Source organism: Sciurus vulgaris (assembly GCF_902686455.1).
Source record: "Sciurus vulgaris genome assembly, chromosome: 6".
NCBI classification, from domain to species: domain Eukaryota; kingdom Metazoa; phylum Chordata; class Mammalia; order Rodentia; family Sciuridae; genus Sciurus; species Sciurus vulgaris.
The window spans coordinates 30,108,201-30,123,010 of record NC_136466.1 but is presented as its reverse complement, the minus strand read 5'-3'; the positions used below and the strand labels follow the sequence as shown (position 1 = coordinate 30,123,010).

At 34.8% G+C, this 14,810-nt stretch overlaps 1 protein-coding gene across 11 annotated transcripts in view; it reads left to right on the top strand.

The window, feature by feature from the left end:
- The window catches only part of RAPGEF6 (Rap guanine nucleotide exchange factor 6), a 209,443-nt gene that overhangs the window by 131,185 nt on the left and 63,448 nt on the right, over window positions 1–14,810 (top strand). For all 11 annotated transcript variants that reach the window (XM_079144100.1, XM_079144102.1, XM_079144104.1 and 8 more), the window contains 6 exons: window positions 1,212–1,348; window positions 3,425–3,583; window positions 4,160–4,312; window positions 8,025–8,189; window positions 11,274–11,381; window positions 14,125–14,328. In XM_079144100.1, coding sequence (XP_079000226.1) covers window positions 1,212–1,348; window positions 3,425–3,583; window positions 4,160–4,312; window positions 8,025–8,189; window positions 11,274–11,381; window positions 14,125–14,328 — 926 coding nt within the window. The remainder of the gene's footprint in view (window positions 1–1,211; window positions 1,349–3,424; window positions 3,584–4,159; window positions 4,313–8,024; window positions 8,190–11,273; window positions 11,382–14,124; window positions 14,329–14,810) is intronic.

Genomic DNA, 14,810 nt, shown 5'->3' with positions numbered 1-14,810 from the left:
AGACAAACATGTAGAGAGAAAGCTGGGACTAGATGGGACACTGTCCTCTGATGGAGGAACAGTGACTCAGAGTTAGCTCAGCACGTGTATTATATAGGTCTTTTTCATCAAAAGGTTTTTTGTGGGAAGGTTTCTGCAAAGCAGACAGACTAAGGACAGCACTGGTGAGACATTAGGGTTATCCTGTTATGCTCAGAATTCTCTACCCCCTGGAGCTGGTGCCTGAGCTCAAGGTCCAGCCTTTGCAGTTTCCTCAGGTCAGGTGTCACCATAGCAACTGGGCAATCTTATTACAACTGTGCACAGGAAGTTTCCAGCAAAATGTAGGCATGAAACAGTCAGAGATCATGATCCAAATCACTGCTGTCCACACTACTTTTTTTTTTTTTTAACTCCTTTCTCTTTTTAAAAAACTCCCCTGCCATACTGGGAATTGAACCCACACATGAGGCAAGCACTCTGCCACTGAGCCACATCCCCAGCCTTTTTATTTTTTTGAAACATGATCTTGCTAAGTTGTCCAGGCTGTCCTTGAACTCCCAGTCCTCATGCCTCTGCCTCCTGAATAGCTGGGATTACAGGCATGCACCACCACCCCCAGCCTGTTTCTCCCTTGTATTTATCTCCTTTGTTCCTGTGTCTGTATACTAAAGAATGACCTGAAGAACCCATAAGCATTTATTAGAGTACATAGTTGCTTTGACAGATCTTGAACTAGAATTCAGATTTGCGTGCTGGCTTCAGCAGCACATATACTAAAATTAGAATTCAGATTTGCTATTCCTAACATTTATTGGCATTGATTAGTAACATTAGAAAAAAAAAGAAAAAAGAAAGATCTGGCCCATAAGATTAGACAAAAGACTTTTTCACTAATCTGTTAGATCTAAGAGCATCACTAATTCACAAGAGAGTGGCATCTCAGACTAGGCAAATTAGATAAGCTGTCCAGTTTTATCTCACTGTGTAGTTCATTATTTTCTGTAGGAGTTAGGAATTCTGGTATCTTCCAATATGCCCATATTTTATGTGTGCGTTTGAATATACATATAAACTAAACTGATTTAAAATCGATGGTCATTGTATCTTTCTCTACTCTAGCAGTATTAATTCACAAGTAATTTAGGAAATTGGGTATTGAATTCTAGATTTTATTCCATCTTTAATGTATCATCCTTCAGGGTCTTTACACTAAAATTTGTTTTTTGTAGAACAGTTACTTGAATTTATGCATCAGCTCCCTGCTTTTGCAAACATGACCATGTCTGTAAGGAGGGAGCTCTGCTCAGTGATGATTTTCGAAGTGGTGGATCAGGCTGGAGCTATTATTCTTGAAGATGGACAAGAGGTAGGTTAGCAAATAAATGTCACATATTATTTAGTATGGATGCTAATTTTTACTAGTTTTACTTTTAGAAGAATTTTATTTCCATAACCTTGTGTAAATCCTCACTTTTGAAATTTAAACTGAACATTAAGTTATAATGAACACCTGAATTTGATGTATTTATAATTTCTGAAGAGAGAAATTTTTTGTTTAGCTTTACTTTATCTTAATTTTATTTCCTTGAAATGGACTTTATGCAGAATAGATAATAAATAATATTTGTTGAACCAACTTTGTTTTTATTTCTCAAAGGTTCTTAATTATTATTCTATTCATGTATTTATATCATTGTTTAGATTGTTTATCAGGTATGTATTTACTCTTCATTTTCTTTTTCTATATTAACATTTAAAAAATGAGGCAAATGTATTGGTAACACTGCCTCCTACTGGACAACTCCCAGTTGGGGCATTTTTGTGGCAATTCTGTGTTTTAAACTGTTTAGACACTTTCAGGTGAGTGCAGTAAGGATGTAGTGGGATTAGAAAGTATGACTATTGTTAGGAAATGTTTCACTATTTTTCTTATCAAGTTAATAATGATTAATGCTGAGATGTCAGTTGCTGAATATTGTCATTTACTTCTAGTAGGAATGTAAATTGGTATAGTATTTCCGGAAAGTCATTTTTCTAAATGACTTTCTATTCTTAACATGGACCCCAAAGTACTCACAGACTCTAACTCACTGCTCCTCTTATGACTGTTTCTCCTGAGGATATAATATGATTCAGAGTATTATGTCAAAAGATGTTCATTACAACATATTTATAATAGTAAAAATTGGCCATGGTGACCAAAATATCCAAAAATAAGCAATGGTTAACCAAATTATTATATAGCCACAGAATATGGCACATGCTGGGCAAGTGTTCTGCCACTGAACCCAACTTCTCACATTATTTTAAAAATTATTTAATGGAAATGCTATGAGGACAGGGGCCATATCTCTAGCTTTATTTATATATTTTCCCTTTACATCCTACACAAAATGTGCTCCAAAAAAAAAGTTTGATGAACAGATGAGTATAGCATTAAATTTTTTTAAAAAGCAGGATAATATAAATAATTTTAACTATTTAAAATATGTACATAAATGAGAAATAAGATGAGCTTTGTTATATGTCAGCTTTGTACCAGCTTCTGCTCTAGACCCAGGGATGTAGTGGTGGGAAAAAACAGGTAGTCCCTATTCTCAACCAGCTTATACTCACAAGTTCTATACTGAGTATATCTTATGTTTAAAATAACCCAAAATATACACTTTGGGAAAAATAATTTCTTCATACCACTTCAGAACTGTTACTCTTCAGAACTGACAATCCTAGATTTTTCCCTTAAGTCACATTAAAACTTTTGAAAGTTTAGGATAGTAAGAAGGGTTGCTTTTTAAAGGGGATTAAGTGGTCTTTCATTGATACACAGTAGGACTTTTTAAAAAAATATCTCCCTGGAGCATTAATTTCTTTCATACAAATGAAAGCATTGTTTTCTTAACATTAGGAGAAACTGAACATTTTATTTTGTTAGATATGCCTTAAATTTCAGGTTTTTCCTATTCTTCCTAAATTACTGTCTTTTTTTGGAATTTTTACTATATGTCAGACACTGTTCTAAGCACTTAGTATGTATTATCTCACTTAATATACTAGTCCTATGATAGAGTCTATTGTTATAACCATTTTAGCAATAGGAAAACTGAGGTCCAGAACAGTTATATAACATGCCAAAAGTCACTCAGGGTCCAGATTAAAATTCCAAAAGTTTGTGCTCTTAAACATTACACTACTTTGCCTTAGGAAATTTGGTCATTATGAAAGCTCCTGATTTCCTATTTCCTGAAGGTAAAATAAACTTCAGTGGTTGCACAGATTAGATGAGGAACATCAAGTGTTATTGAAAGTGCTTAATAATATAACCAGGTTCTCTATTTTTCTTTTTCAAATCATGCAAGTTATATATTTTGGTAGAGTTTTGTTCAAAGTTAACATATAACTGTCATTTCTTAAAGATTCTTAAAACCTTTGTTTTTCTCTATAGCTTGACTCATGGTATGTTATTTTAAATGGCACTGTAGAAATTAATCATCCAGATGGAAAAGTTGAAAATCTCTTTATGGGAAATAGTTTTGGAATTACTCCCACTCTGGATAAGCAGTACATGCGTGGTATTGTCAGGACTAAAGTAGATGATTGTCAGGTAAGCTTTCTCTTTGGTCAAATACTCTTGCTTGTTTGATTTGAAATGGCTGAACCTGATTTTTTTTTTCTTCCTCAAAATAAAATCACTTTATATGAGAATGAAGAGTTTCAATAGCTCATTGTTCGTAAAGGAAACTCAACTTTATAACTGCCTCATATATTTATGGGACTGAACAAACTAGATTTTTAAGAGAATATGCCAAGTAATGGCTAGTTTGTTGCATATCTATCTGATAATAGCCAGTTCAGAGTCTTTTTATTTTTAAACGAGGGAAAGAAATAGGAACTTCAGAATTGTTTGTTTGGAACTCCTGCTTCGTGTTTTCTTTGCGTAGTGTCAGTTTTGAGAGAAGTGGATGTTCACTTCTCCTTTTAGAGCAAAATTCAAACAGATTTGACTTCTTTGGTCTCTTTATGTGTACATTGTTTCACCTTGATTTTTGTTAAAAGTTTAAAGGATAAAATTAAAGAACTGATGCCACTTGATTTCTTGCCTTTGTGCTCTGTCTTGGTGCACAGTGATACATTTATGTACTATAGATTCATTAATTGTCCCCATGTTGTTCTTGGACAGTTTGTCTGCATAGCCCAGCAGGATTATTGGAGAATTTTAAATCATGTGGAAAAAAATACCCATAAAGTTGAAGAAGAGGGAGAAATTGTTATGGTGCATGAACATCGCGAATTAGACCGGAGTGGAACCAGAAAAGGACACATAGTAATCAAGGTGTGTATTTTAACTTACTATTCTAGACATTGATAGAGTAATGTTTTCATCTTTCTTTTAAAAAGGCTCTGCACTGCTTTTTTGAATAGTGCAGGATAACTTCATAACACATTGAAATCTAGTTTCAGTCAATATATTCATTCTTTTGCCTTTTTCTAAGTTGGCTTTTGTATATTTTAATGATGAAGAATAACTTACTGCCATTTAATATCATCATGGGTAGGGGATGGGTATTATTTTGGAATATACTAGTCAAAGTTTTTCTTCTAAAATGTATTTTATATTTAGAAACAATAGAAATTCAAGGACTAGGCACAAAGGCATAAGAAAGCCTAGATGAAAATGCAGATGAAAACGCAGTTGATGGATCTCTGCAGCATTGAAATAGGCATTGACTTCTCCATACCTCACTTTTTTAAAATCTAGAAACAGAGGTAATGCCAAAGGACTTGATTAAAGTCAAATGAGGTAAATCAAAAGCTTTAGCACAGTTACAGTTAAGTATGTATTCATACTCTCCCTTTTTTGCCTTCCCCATTCCTTGCCTTCCTCCTCCCCCTGTCTTTAAATGCCTCTGGATATAAAGTAGAGCCATATAGTTGAAAGAGAGGAAATAAATGCATAACTTCTTGTCTTTTCAGACTGGTCTTATTGCTAATTGCAAATGGAGGAATTTATTTACTATGAGGGAGATAAACCAGAAAGACAGATCTGAAGCTGATATGTCTGCTCTTCTTTAGAATCGAGGCTCTTCCTCAGAGCTGTCTTTTTCCTAACCTGATGGTTATAAGTTTTATATGTAGAAAAAAATTGAACGTATTCATGACCATAAGTACATGTATCTTCTTATTTTAACTTCCTTGTCTTTTTGTGAAGAGTCCTATTTTTCTAATAATTTCAAACTTACAGAAAAGTTGCAAGAACAGTACAGAATTTCCCTGAGTCAGATTTCTCCCAATTCTAGTATTTTACTGCATTTTTCCCATTATCATAAGTGGAAATGAAAAGTAACCTGCAAACGTAGTGCTTTATCACTTCTAAATATTTCATGTGTATTTCTTAATTTCCTAATAATATTTATTTCCTAAAAGCAAAAATGCCGTCCTGCATAAACATCATGAAGTCCTTCAAGTTTGGAACTAAACATTGCTAACACAAAAGAATTCAGCCCAAAAATCATGTCGGATATTCACCAGCAACCCCATCAGAGCCACTTTTTCATTTCTGGTCCAGAATCATCCAAGAACACAGATTTTGTTGTCATGTTACTTTGGTTTGTTCCTGTTTTGCAATCTTTCCCTACTATTCATATTCACAACCATTTTAAAAAATACAGGTTTTACATCCTAAAGGAATGAACCTTTACCTGGATCTGTGTAATGTTTTTTCATGACCATACTCAGGTTGTTCCCTCCTAGAAGAAATTCCACAGAAATGAAATAGGCACTTCTCATATGCTGCATCAGCGGGTACAAGATGCTCCCTCTCCCACTTGATGCCCTGCTAACATTGGCATCTGTCTACCAGGTTTCTTCACTGTAAAGCCACCGTTTGATCCTTTGTAACTGATGAGTACTTGATAAAGAGATACTCTGAATAGTATCAATATACTGCCTCTAGTTTGTGGGTAGGTACACACCTCTACCCACAAGTTGTTACTGCCACTGACTACTCTTGCCTGAAATGGTGATGCCTTATTTCCATAATTTCTTGCATACTTTTAAACTGTCATTCGGTAAGAATGAGCTTCCTCTTCTACATTTATTTATATTGGTATAGACTCATGTGTTCACCAGTATTATTTCAGAGATCAAATTGTGTGAGATTTGGCTAGTGAAGCCCTCTTCAAGCTGACTCCTTTATTATTTTGACATGTCCTATCTGGCAGACATGAATTTTACTTGCAACAGATTTAGAGTCAGCCATTTCCCCCAGAGAGTCCATTATCTTTCCAGTAGAGGATAGTATTTATGAACCAATATCTGGTTCTCCCTTTGTTTATTTCTACTGAGATAGCATTGATTTTAGAACCTCTCATCAGATAAAACTAGGAAATGTATGTATATATTACAAATACATGCCCATCTGTAACTCTCTCTTAAATATGTAGGTGTTTATACAGATACATCCAATTCCAATACTGTATCTCACAAAGGGTTTTCGCTACCCTTTTTCTTTCTGTTTCTGTAAATACATTTACCAACAGTGACTCTTATTATACTCTGTATATTTACATATTTGCTTATTGTAACCAATCTCTACCATGACAGCCATCTCTTTTGCCTGCCACCTCCGTGTATATACATCCAGCATCCCTACTTCTTTTGTCTTCCACCAGAGACACAGAAGTTTATTTAGGAAAGCAGAGGCTTTCAGGGGAGAATGTGGGCTATCTTGAGAGTGAGACGTCTTTGGGACAAAGCAAGGAATACACATTAAAGGAAGAATGTGGGCCCTCTCCAGAGGGAGAAACAGCAACCTGTTGGTGTGTGAGCATCCTGCCATCTTGGCTGCTCATAAGCATAATAGTGATGTGCCTCAAAATAATTATGGAACTCATCTTTAAAGTTTAGAATGTGTAACCTAGTTTCTATAATAAAGACCCTACCTCAGTGACTTAGCCAGTTCAAATGATGTCCTCTATTTAGTGTTGACCAGTTTACACCCTGACTCAGCTATATATAATCTAAGAACCACATTTAAGTGACCCTAAACCATTATTGATAATAAAGCCAATTTTGTAGTGTTTTGGAAGGTGGAAGAATAATCTATGGTCTCCTTGTCCTGCGAGTTGGTTATGTGAAAATACTTAATACTTTCTTCTGACTTCCTTCAGAGAAATGATTTACATACTTTGTTAGCAGCAGGCACCTTTTTTAAGAAGATAAATTCTGAAGTACATTGTTAGTACTAAAGTATGTTTACTGTACATTTATTCTGAGCAACAAGTTGTTTGAATGAATGAACCAAATTAAAGTTTGGGGTCATGAGCAACAGTTAGTTTTTATACCAGCCTTATCTGTTTAATTCAGAAGCTCAAAGAGAAGCAGTGTTAAATAATTGGTTTGCATTTCTTTTTATAAATTTACAGACAGGCAAGCATTTAAAACTCTGAATATAAAAACTATCTCTATAGGACTTTGATTCCTCCCAAGATGTGAGCTAGCAGGGAGAACTGTAGAAGAGGAAACTATTTGAGGAAGTAACAGCTGTAACACTGGCTATTTTGAACTGATATATTATTCCTGCAGCCTGGGACAGAAGAGAATTTGAGGTGGAATAAATTTGAAAGAAAGCTTGCTTGCTTTTCTTCCTTCTTTTCCTTTTTTCCTTTTCTTACCTCCCCCCCCCCCACCCCTCTTTCTCTTCTACTTACCTTTTGCTTCTTCCTTCTTTTGCCTGGGACTGTCATTACGTGCCCCCATTGTACCAGAAATGGCAGTAAGAGCCCACACAAGGGATAAATCAGTTAAGTTGAGAGGATGAAATGCCAATGGAAAAAGGTTCAGCTGAATAAATGCTGTTCGGTACTCATTCCTCTATCTTTTCTCATCTAAACCTCTGCTGCTGCATTACAACCTAGAAAGACTGCCTTCTCCCAGCGCTAAGGATTTAAAGGTGAAACTCCTTTGGGGACTTGTATAAGGGAATGGCTATAAAGAAGAAAAATCAATAGGAGTTAATTGATTCCTTTTTGTCCTTGAATTTTTAGGCAACACCTGAGCGTCTCATCATGCATTTAATAGAAGAACATTCCATTGTGGACCCAACTTATATAGAAGATTTCCTGTTAACTTATAGGACATTTCTTGAAAGTCCTTTGGATGTCGGAATCAAGCTTTTAGAATGGTTTAAGATTGACAGCTTAAGGGATAAGGTTGGTTTTAAAAATGTCAAGGGCATGAAAGTGATTTTAACATTTATTTATTTATTTATTTATCTATTTATTTATTTATTTTACGTACTAGGGATTGAACTCAATGGTACTTTACCATTGAATTACAACCCATTCCCCTTTTATTTTTATTTTATTTTGAGGGTCTCACTAAGTTACTAAATCTGGTCTTGAACCTGCGATCCTACTCCTATAATCTTCTGGGTTGCTGGGATCATAGGCATGCACCACAACACATAGCAACATTTAAATTTTATTAATTAACTTTTTGCAGTTGATAGAGTAAATGTTTACTTTAATAACATTATTCAGTTCACCTAAAAAATTAGTAATTTGATATAGTCATATATCTGCTTGTTTACTTTTATGACAGAGTAGCCAGTTTAAGGGGACATGCACCTTAAAAGGCAGAAATTAAAAGAAGGCTATGATATAGCTATAAGTTCAGGAAACATAATAACTGCGTAAGAGTTTTAGAATTTTGCCAAAATATTTTATGATCATTTAAAAACAATATGTCAAATCCTAATTTCTCTCTCCTGAGACTTATTTAAATCTTTCTTTGAATAATTTTTTGCATTAAATGTTTGCTATTTTAAACATTATTTTACCTGTTTCATAGTATGTACTCTTTAATGGAAATGCTAGTAATAACTCAGGAAATTAGTGGGAAGTAAGTAGTTCTAAGGAAAGAAAAAGTAGGATCATGATGGCCTGGTATATTTAAAAAAAATAAGTTGGATGAAGGTAAACTTGGAATTTTTTTTTTTTTTTTTTTTTTTTTTTTTTGCCAGGGAGGGGGTACTGTGGATTGAACCCAGTGGCACTTAGCACTGATCCACATCTCCAGCCCCTTTTATTTTTTATTTTGAGGCAGGACTGGCTTTGAACTTGTGATCCTTCTGCCCCAGCTTCCAGAGTCGCTGGTATTATGGGTGTGCACCCTGACACCTGATTAAACTGTAGAATTGTATTATTTAGGAAACTGAAGCATCCAAAACTACAGATTTGTCTTCCTCTCCTCTTTTTTGGAATTAATTATAATTACTTTGGTTGCCGGAAAATAAAGGAATGCTTAGAGAATGAAAAATATGATTTAGAAGTAACTAGATATCTACATGCAAAAGAATGAAATTGGACCTTACTTACCTTACACCATATATAAAAATTCACTCAAAATGGATCAGAGGCAATATAAGAGCTAAAGTATAATACTTTTACAAGAAAGATAGTAAATCATCATGACCTGGGATTTGGCAGTGGTTTTTTCAGATATGACATCAAAAGCACAAGCAACAAAAGAAAAAAAATAGATACTTGAATCTCATCAAATCAAAATGTTTTCCATATCAACTGATACTATCAAGAAATACAGGCCAACACACAGATTGAGAGAATATATTTGCAAATCATATATCTGATAAGGGTCTAGAATCTAGAATATATAAAGTATTCTTACAATTCAATAACAGAAAGACAACACAGTTGAAAAATGGGCAAAGGCCTTAAACATTTCTCCAGATAAGTGGCATAAATGAATAGCAAGCACATGAAAAAGATGCTTAACATCATTAGTTTTAGGGAAATGCAGCTCAAAACCATAGTGAGATATCACTTTGTACCCACTGGGATGGCTTTGTAAAAAGAAGGAAAAATACAAAAATTAAAAATAAAAAATGTATTGCAAAGGATGTGAGAAATTAGATACCCCACCCTTAATATTAAGGATGGGAATGTAATATGGTATCACTTCTCTGGAAGACTGTTTGACATTTCTTGAAAAATTTGAACATAGAGTACCCATATAACCCTGGGTATGTATCTGAAGAACTTAAAACAGGTTCACAAACAAAAATTTCTACACAGATATTCATAGCAACATTGACAATAGCCAAAAAGTGGAAATGACGTGGATGTCCCACTGACGTTTATCTTGGATAAACAAAACATATAGCAGGAGCTGGGGTTGTGGCTTAGTGATAGAGCATTCACCTAGCATGTGTGAGGCCCTGGGTTCAATCCTCAGCACCACATAAAAATAAAATAAAATGTCTATTTACAAGTAAAAAAATTATATATATATATATATTTAAAAAATAGTAAAAAATACAGCAATTGAGTAAAATAGTGTCATCTATAAAAAGAAAGTACTAATTAAAAGAAGCCAATCATAGAAAGCTAATATTGTATGATTCTATTTATATGATTATGTCCAGAATAGGCAAATATATAGAAAATAGATTAGTGGAAGCTGCCAGAGACTGGAGAGAGGACAGAATACAAAGCATCTGCTAAACTAGTTAGTGGTGATGGTCATATAACATTGTGAATGTATGAAATGCCATTGAACTGTGCCTTTTAAATTGATTGAAATGGTGAATTTTATGGGCATGTACATTTTACAAAATTTTAAAAATATATGACTCAAAATTACATTGTTAAGTACATTACTACTTAACATTTGTTTACTTTTAATCTGTGGAGCAAAGTAAACAAATCAATTCATTTTTTAAAATTTACAGTACTTACAATGAAGGAAATTTCACATTTGTTTTGGTTAAAATTTTGGGCTATATATGTTCTTAGCCATAGAAACTCATACCATTGTTTGACATGATTACTTGCCCTTATGATATGAAGCTTGTATTTTGAGATGCTCTGAAATACACATCCCATATACTTACATTTTAGTGAATTTAAGACTTGTATCTTTTTTGGTTGTTGTAGATGGATGGACAGAATACCTTTTTATTTTATCTTGGTGCTAAGGATTGAACCCAGTGCCTCACACATTCTAGGCAAGCACTCTGCCATTGAGCTATAGCCCCAACCCAAGACTTGTATCTCCTGGGTGCAGAGTTCTCTGTTGCTGTGTACCCAAGGAAGCAAAAGTTCAAACTAAACCATGCCTCTATTAGAACAAGATTTTTTTTGTACAAGGAAGGGGACAAGAAAGTTAGCCATAAAGCTCAGCTCTTCCTTCAGTTTGGGGCATGTTTTTGGAATCTACTTTTGCAGAAAGAATGCCTCTCATAACCATGTGCTGCCTCTTCTGTGTTTCCACAGGTGACACGGATTGTATTATTATGGGTAAATAATCATTTTAATGATTTTGAAGGTGATCCTGCTATGACTCAGTTTCTGGAGGAATTCGAAAAAAACCTGGAAGATACAGTAAGTCTCATAAGAATGACTTTTCAGAGTTGCTACTCCTTGGCAAGAACAGTAATTCAGAACAGCAGTGGCTTTCGTATTCTCCTGTATCTTAAATGTCTATTCTGAGAATTCTGTACTTCTTATCCTCTGCCACCTCAACTGAAACAAAAATCATGCTCCTCTAAACTCTTTCATTTTTGTTTTAAGACTAGTATTTCTCAATTTCTCAGACTTATAAGTACTGGGCCTATGTGGACCAGCCCATTGTCTAAACTCACCCATGTCACTGATTTAGGCATATATGTATACATACATGTGTTTGCTTTTGGTCTCTTTTTCAGCCATTTCTTCTCTACTGCCCAGTTTTGGAGCTCATTATTTCATTATACCTAATCTGTTGTAGCAGCCTTAGTTCTAGCTTTCTTTCTAGTCCATTCTATGTGTCCAAAAGATAGATTTTGAACTATAAATCTAATGCATATTGCTTGTCTTTGTTAGTAAATCATATTTTCAACCAAAGTAGTTCCTCACCTATATGCTCCTGTCACTCATCTATTTTTTCAGCCTTTTTCGTATGCACTCTAGATATCCAAACCTGCAGGGGTTGGGGGTCCTCGGTGGATGGGAGGTGTTGGCACAGTGGAGAAACAGCAGACCAAGACACCAAGTGTTCTGAGACTCAATCTGTCTTTATTTTTTCTGCTACCCTTTTTATAGATATTTTTCTTTAGTAATGATTATATCATTTTTGGTTAGTTTAAAACAAGAAAAACCTTCAAAAGTACAATCTATGCTTCTTCTCAAAGTACACATTCTCTCTGTATGACAGCCCAGACCAAAACAACCTTATTTCCCAGCTAGATTAAAACAATCTTATCTCCCAGCTAAACTAAAACTTGTCTCCCAGCTAAACTGAGGGCACCATGATCTGGCAGCCTTCAACCTTCAGAACAAACACATCACTAGATTTTCTGAGAAACCACCCCTACCATGAACTCCAATGTTTAACAGTGAAAAGTTTTTACTATTATTAAAGGGCAAAGAAATAAACTTATAATTAATATTTAGTCTATTCTAATTTCATATAATGGCGGACTACAATCTTATTCTGATTCTTAAAGAATTAGACTAAACATAGGAAAAGCACAAATGATATTTATGACTAACCTAAATGTTTTTGTTATGTAAAGTATCTCTAGAATCAACTATTGAAACTAAGAAAGCAGCAGAGGCTAAACACAGCATCCAAGCTCAGAGGAATGCCTCTTTATACATCTATTATTATACTAAAGCAATCACAGTCTCCTTTAAACTCAAGCACAGCCACAATTGTTTATTTTCATATATTTTATCTATGTATTACTGCTAAATTTTTATTGTGCACTATTTTGTGTCCCAATACAGTAAAACCTTCCCAATGTTTTTCCAATAAGTTTCTAAATGATATATTGCTTATTAATATTAAAAAGCAACTACACATGGAGACATGCCATGCCTATGGCCCCCAAGAGGGAGGACAATCAACAGGACCGTGTCAAGTGTTGGGTCCTCTACTCCAACAGACCGTGTCAAGTGCTGGAGTGGCAGGAAATAGACACGGCACAAACCAGACTATTTTGTAATTTTGCATCACAGATCTTATAGAATTCTTTTCTCCCAGTCCTGCTAATTCAGAGTGTGTGCAACTTCCAGTGCATACCTTTTATATCAAATCTACATTAAGACTTTATAGTTCTCCCTGCTACATGTGATTTCACCTTTTCTAAATATACAGTACTTAAGATAATTCCCTCAAGATCCTCTTAACTTCTACAGTAGCTATTGATAAATCCATTTTATTCTCATTGTCAGATACAACTGAACTACAAATAGGTCTGCTTCTATCAGCTTGAAATTTCAGGAAATACATAATGTGGTATAGTGGTTAAAGAGTACAACTCAGGAATCAGTTTGCCTAAATTAACATCCAAGCTCTATCACTTGCTGTATATGTGAATTTGGACAAGTTGCCTAACAGTCCCTACTTCGGTGAGATTGTATGAAGATTTTAGTGAGTTAATGAACAACAATCTGAAAACAAACCTGGCACATAGCAAATGCTCAAAGAATTATAGTTCTCAGAGTATAAGTGGCTTGAGTTGCCTGAAGAAGAGAAAATTGGAAGATTGGTCCATTTCCTTACCCATTAAATTCCTGTAGGCTTACCAGCAGCATGTCTGCTCATGCAAAATGGGGAGAAATGAACAGGGACTGGGGAACCTGATATAGAGGCACACCAACATCAACAGCCAAGAGATGAGCAAGATAGGCGTTTATATTAGGAAGGTTCAGAGAATGAGACATGATTTTTTTATCATCCCTGTGTAGATGAGATACCATTTTGAAATCTTTTGGTGGTGGTGGTAGTAGTGATGATACTAGGGATTTAATCCAGAGATAGTCTGTCAGAACTACATCCTCAGCTCTTTTTTTAGGTTTTTTTTCTAACTGATTTCACTAAGTTGCTGAGACTGACTTGAACTTTTGACCCTCCTACCTCCACCTTTTGAGTTGCTAACCTATGATTATCTGAAAGTCTTTAACATACTCATATCTTATTCTTGAGAGTGCACTGCAGAAGTCCCCTCCCCTTTATAGTTATTTTTTTAATCCCTTGTCACATGTTCCGTAGTCTGTGTTTAAGCTCAATTTTAATAATTTTAGAAGATTTTTAGAAGCCTATAAAAATAGATATATAATTTTACCCTTTTTTACTTTACAGAAAATGAATGGTCATCTCAGGTTATTGAATATAGCCTGTGCTGCAAAGGCTAAGTGGAGACAGGTTGTACTACAAAAGGCTTCCCGCGAGTCCCCTTTGAATTTCAGCCTTAATGGAGGAAGTGAGAAGGGATTTGGTATTTTTGTTGAAGGAGTAGAACCTGGGAGCAAAGCTGCTGATGCAGGACTGAAACGTGGTGATCAGGTGAGTAAATTACTCAACACTTAAAAGCCATCTTATCAACAGTATGTTTATTAATTTTGTTCTTATCTGATACTTCTTAAATAGATATGGTCAGCTTGAGTGTTTTCTTGAGTGTCTTTTTAGAGGTAGTATTTAAATATGATTTATTTTTTTAAACACATTTATTATATATCCACTACTGTAAATGAAAAATTTGATCTACATTTGAAACAGCATGATTGATTGGGCCTCATTATCATGACTTCCTTTGGGCCTGCCTCATATCCCAAGGATTAGGAAATTACAAGTTTTGAAAGAAGGGTCATTTCACTTCATAGCACTCTCAAAAGTGCTGGAGATTACCATAATTTGATGTTATCAGCTTAACTAATGTTCATATGATTCATATGATAACATAACTACATTCATAAGCTGAATGAGCCAGATGAGGGACCAGAAAACATGAGACACTGGAAGGAATTTGGTGATGATCCATTGTTTCC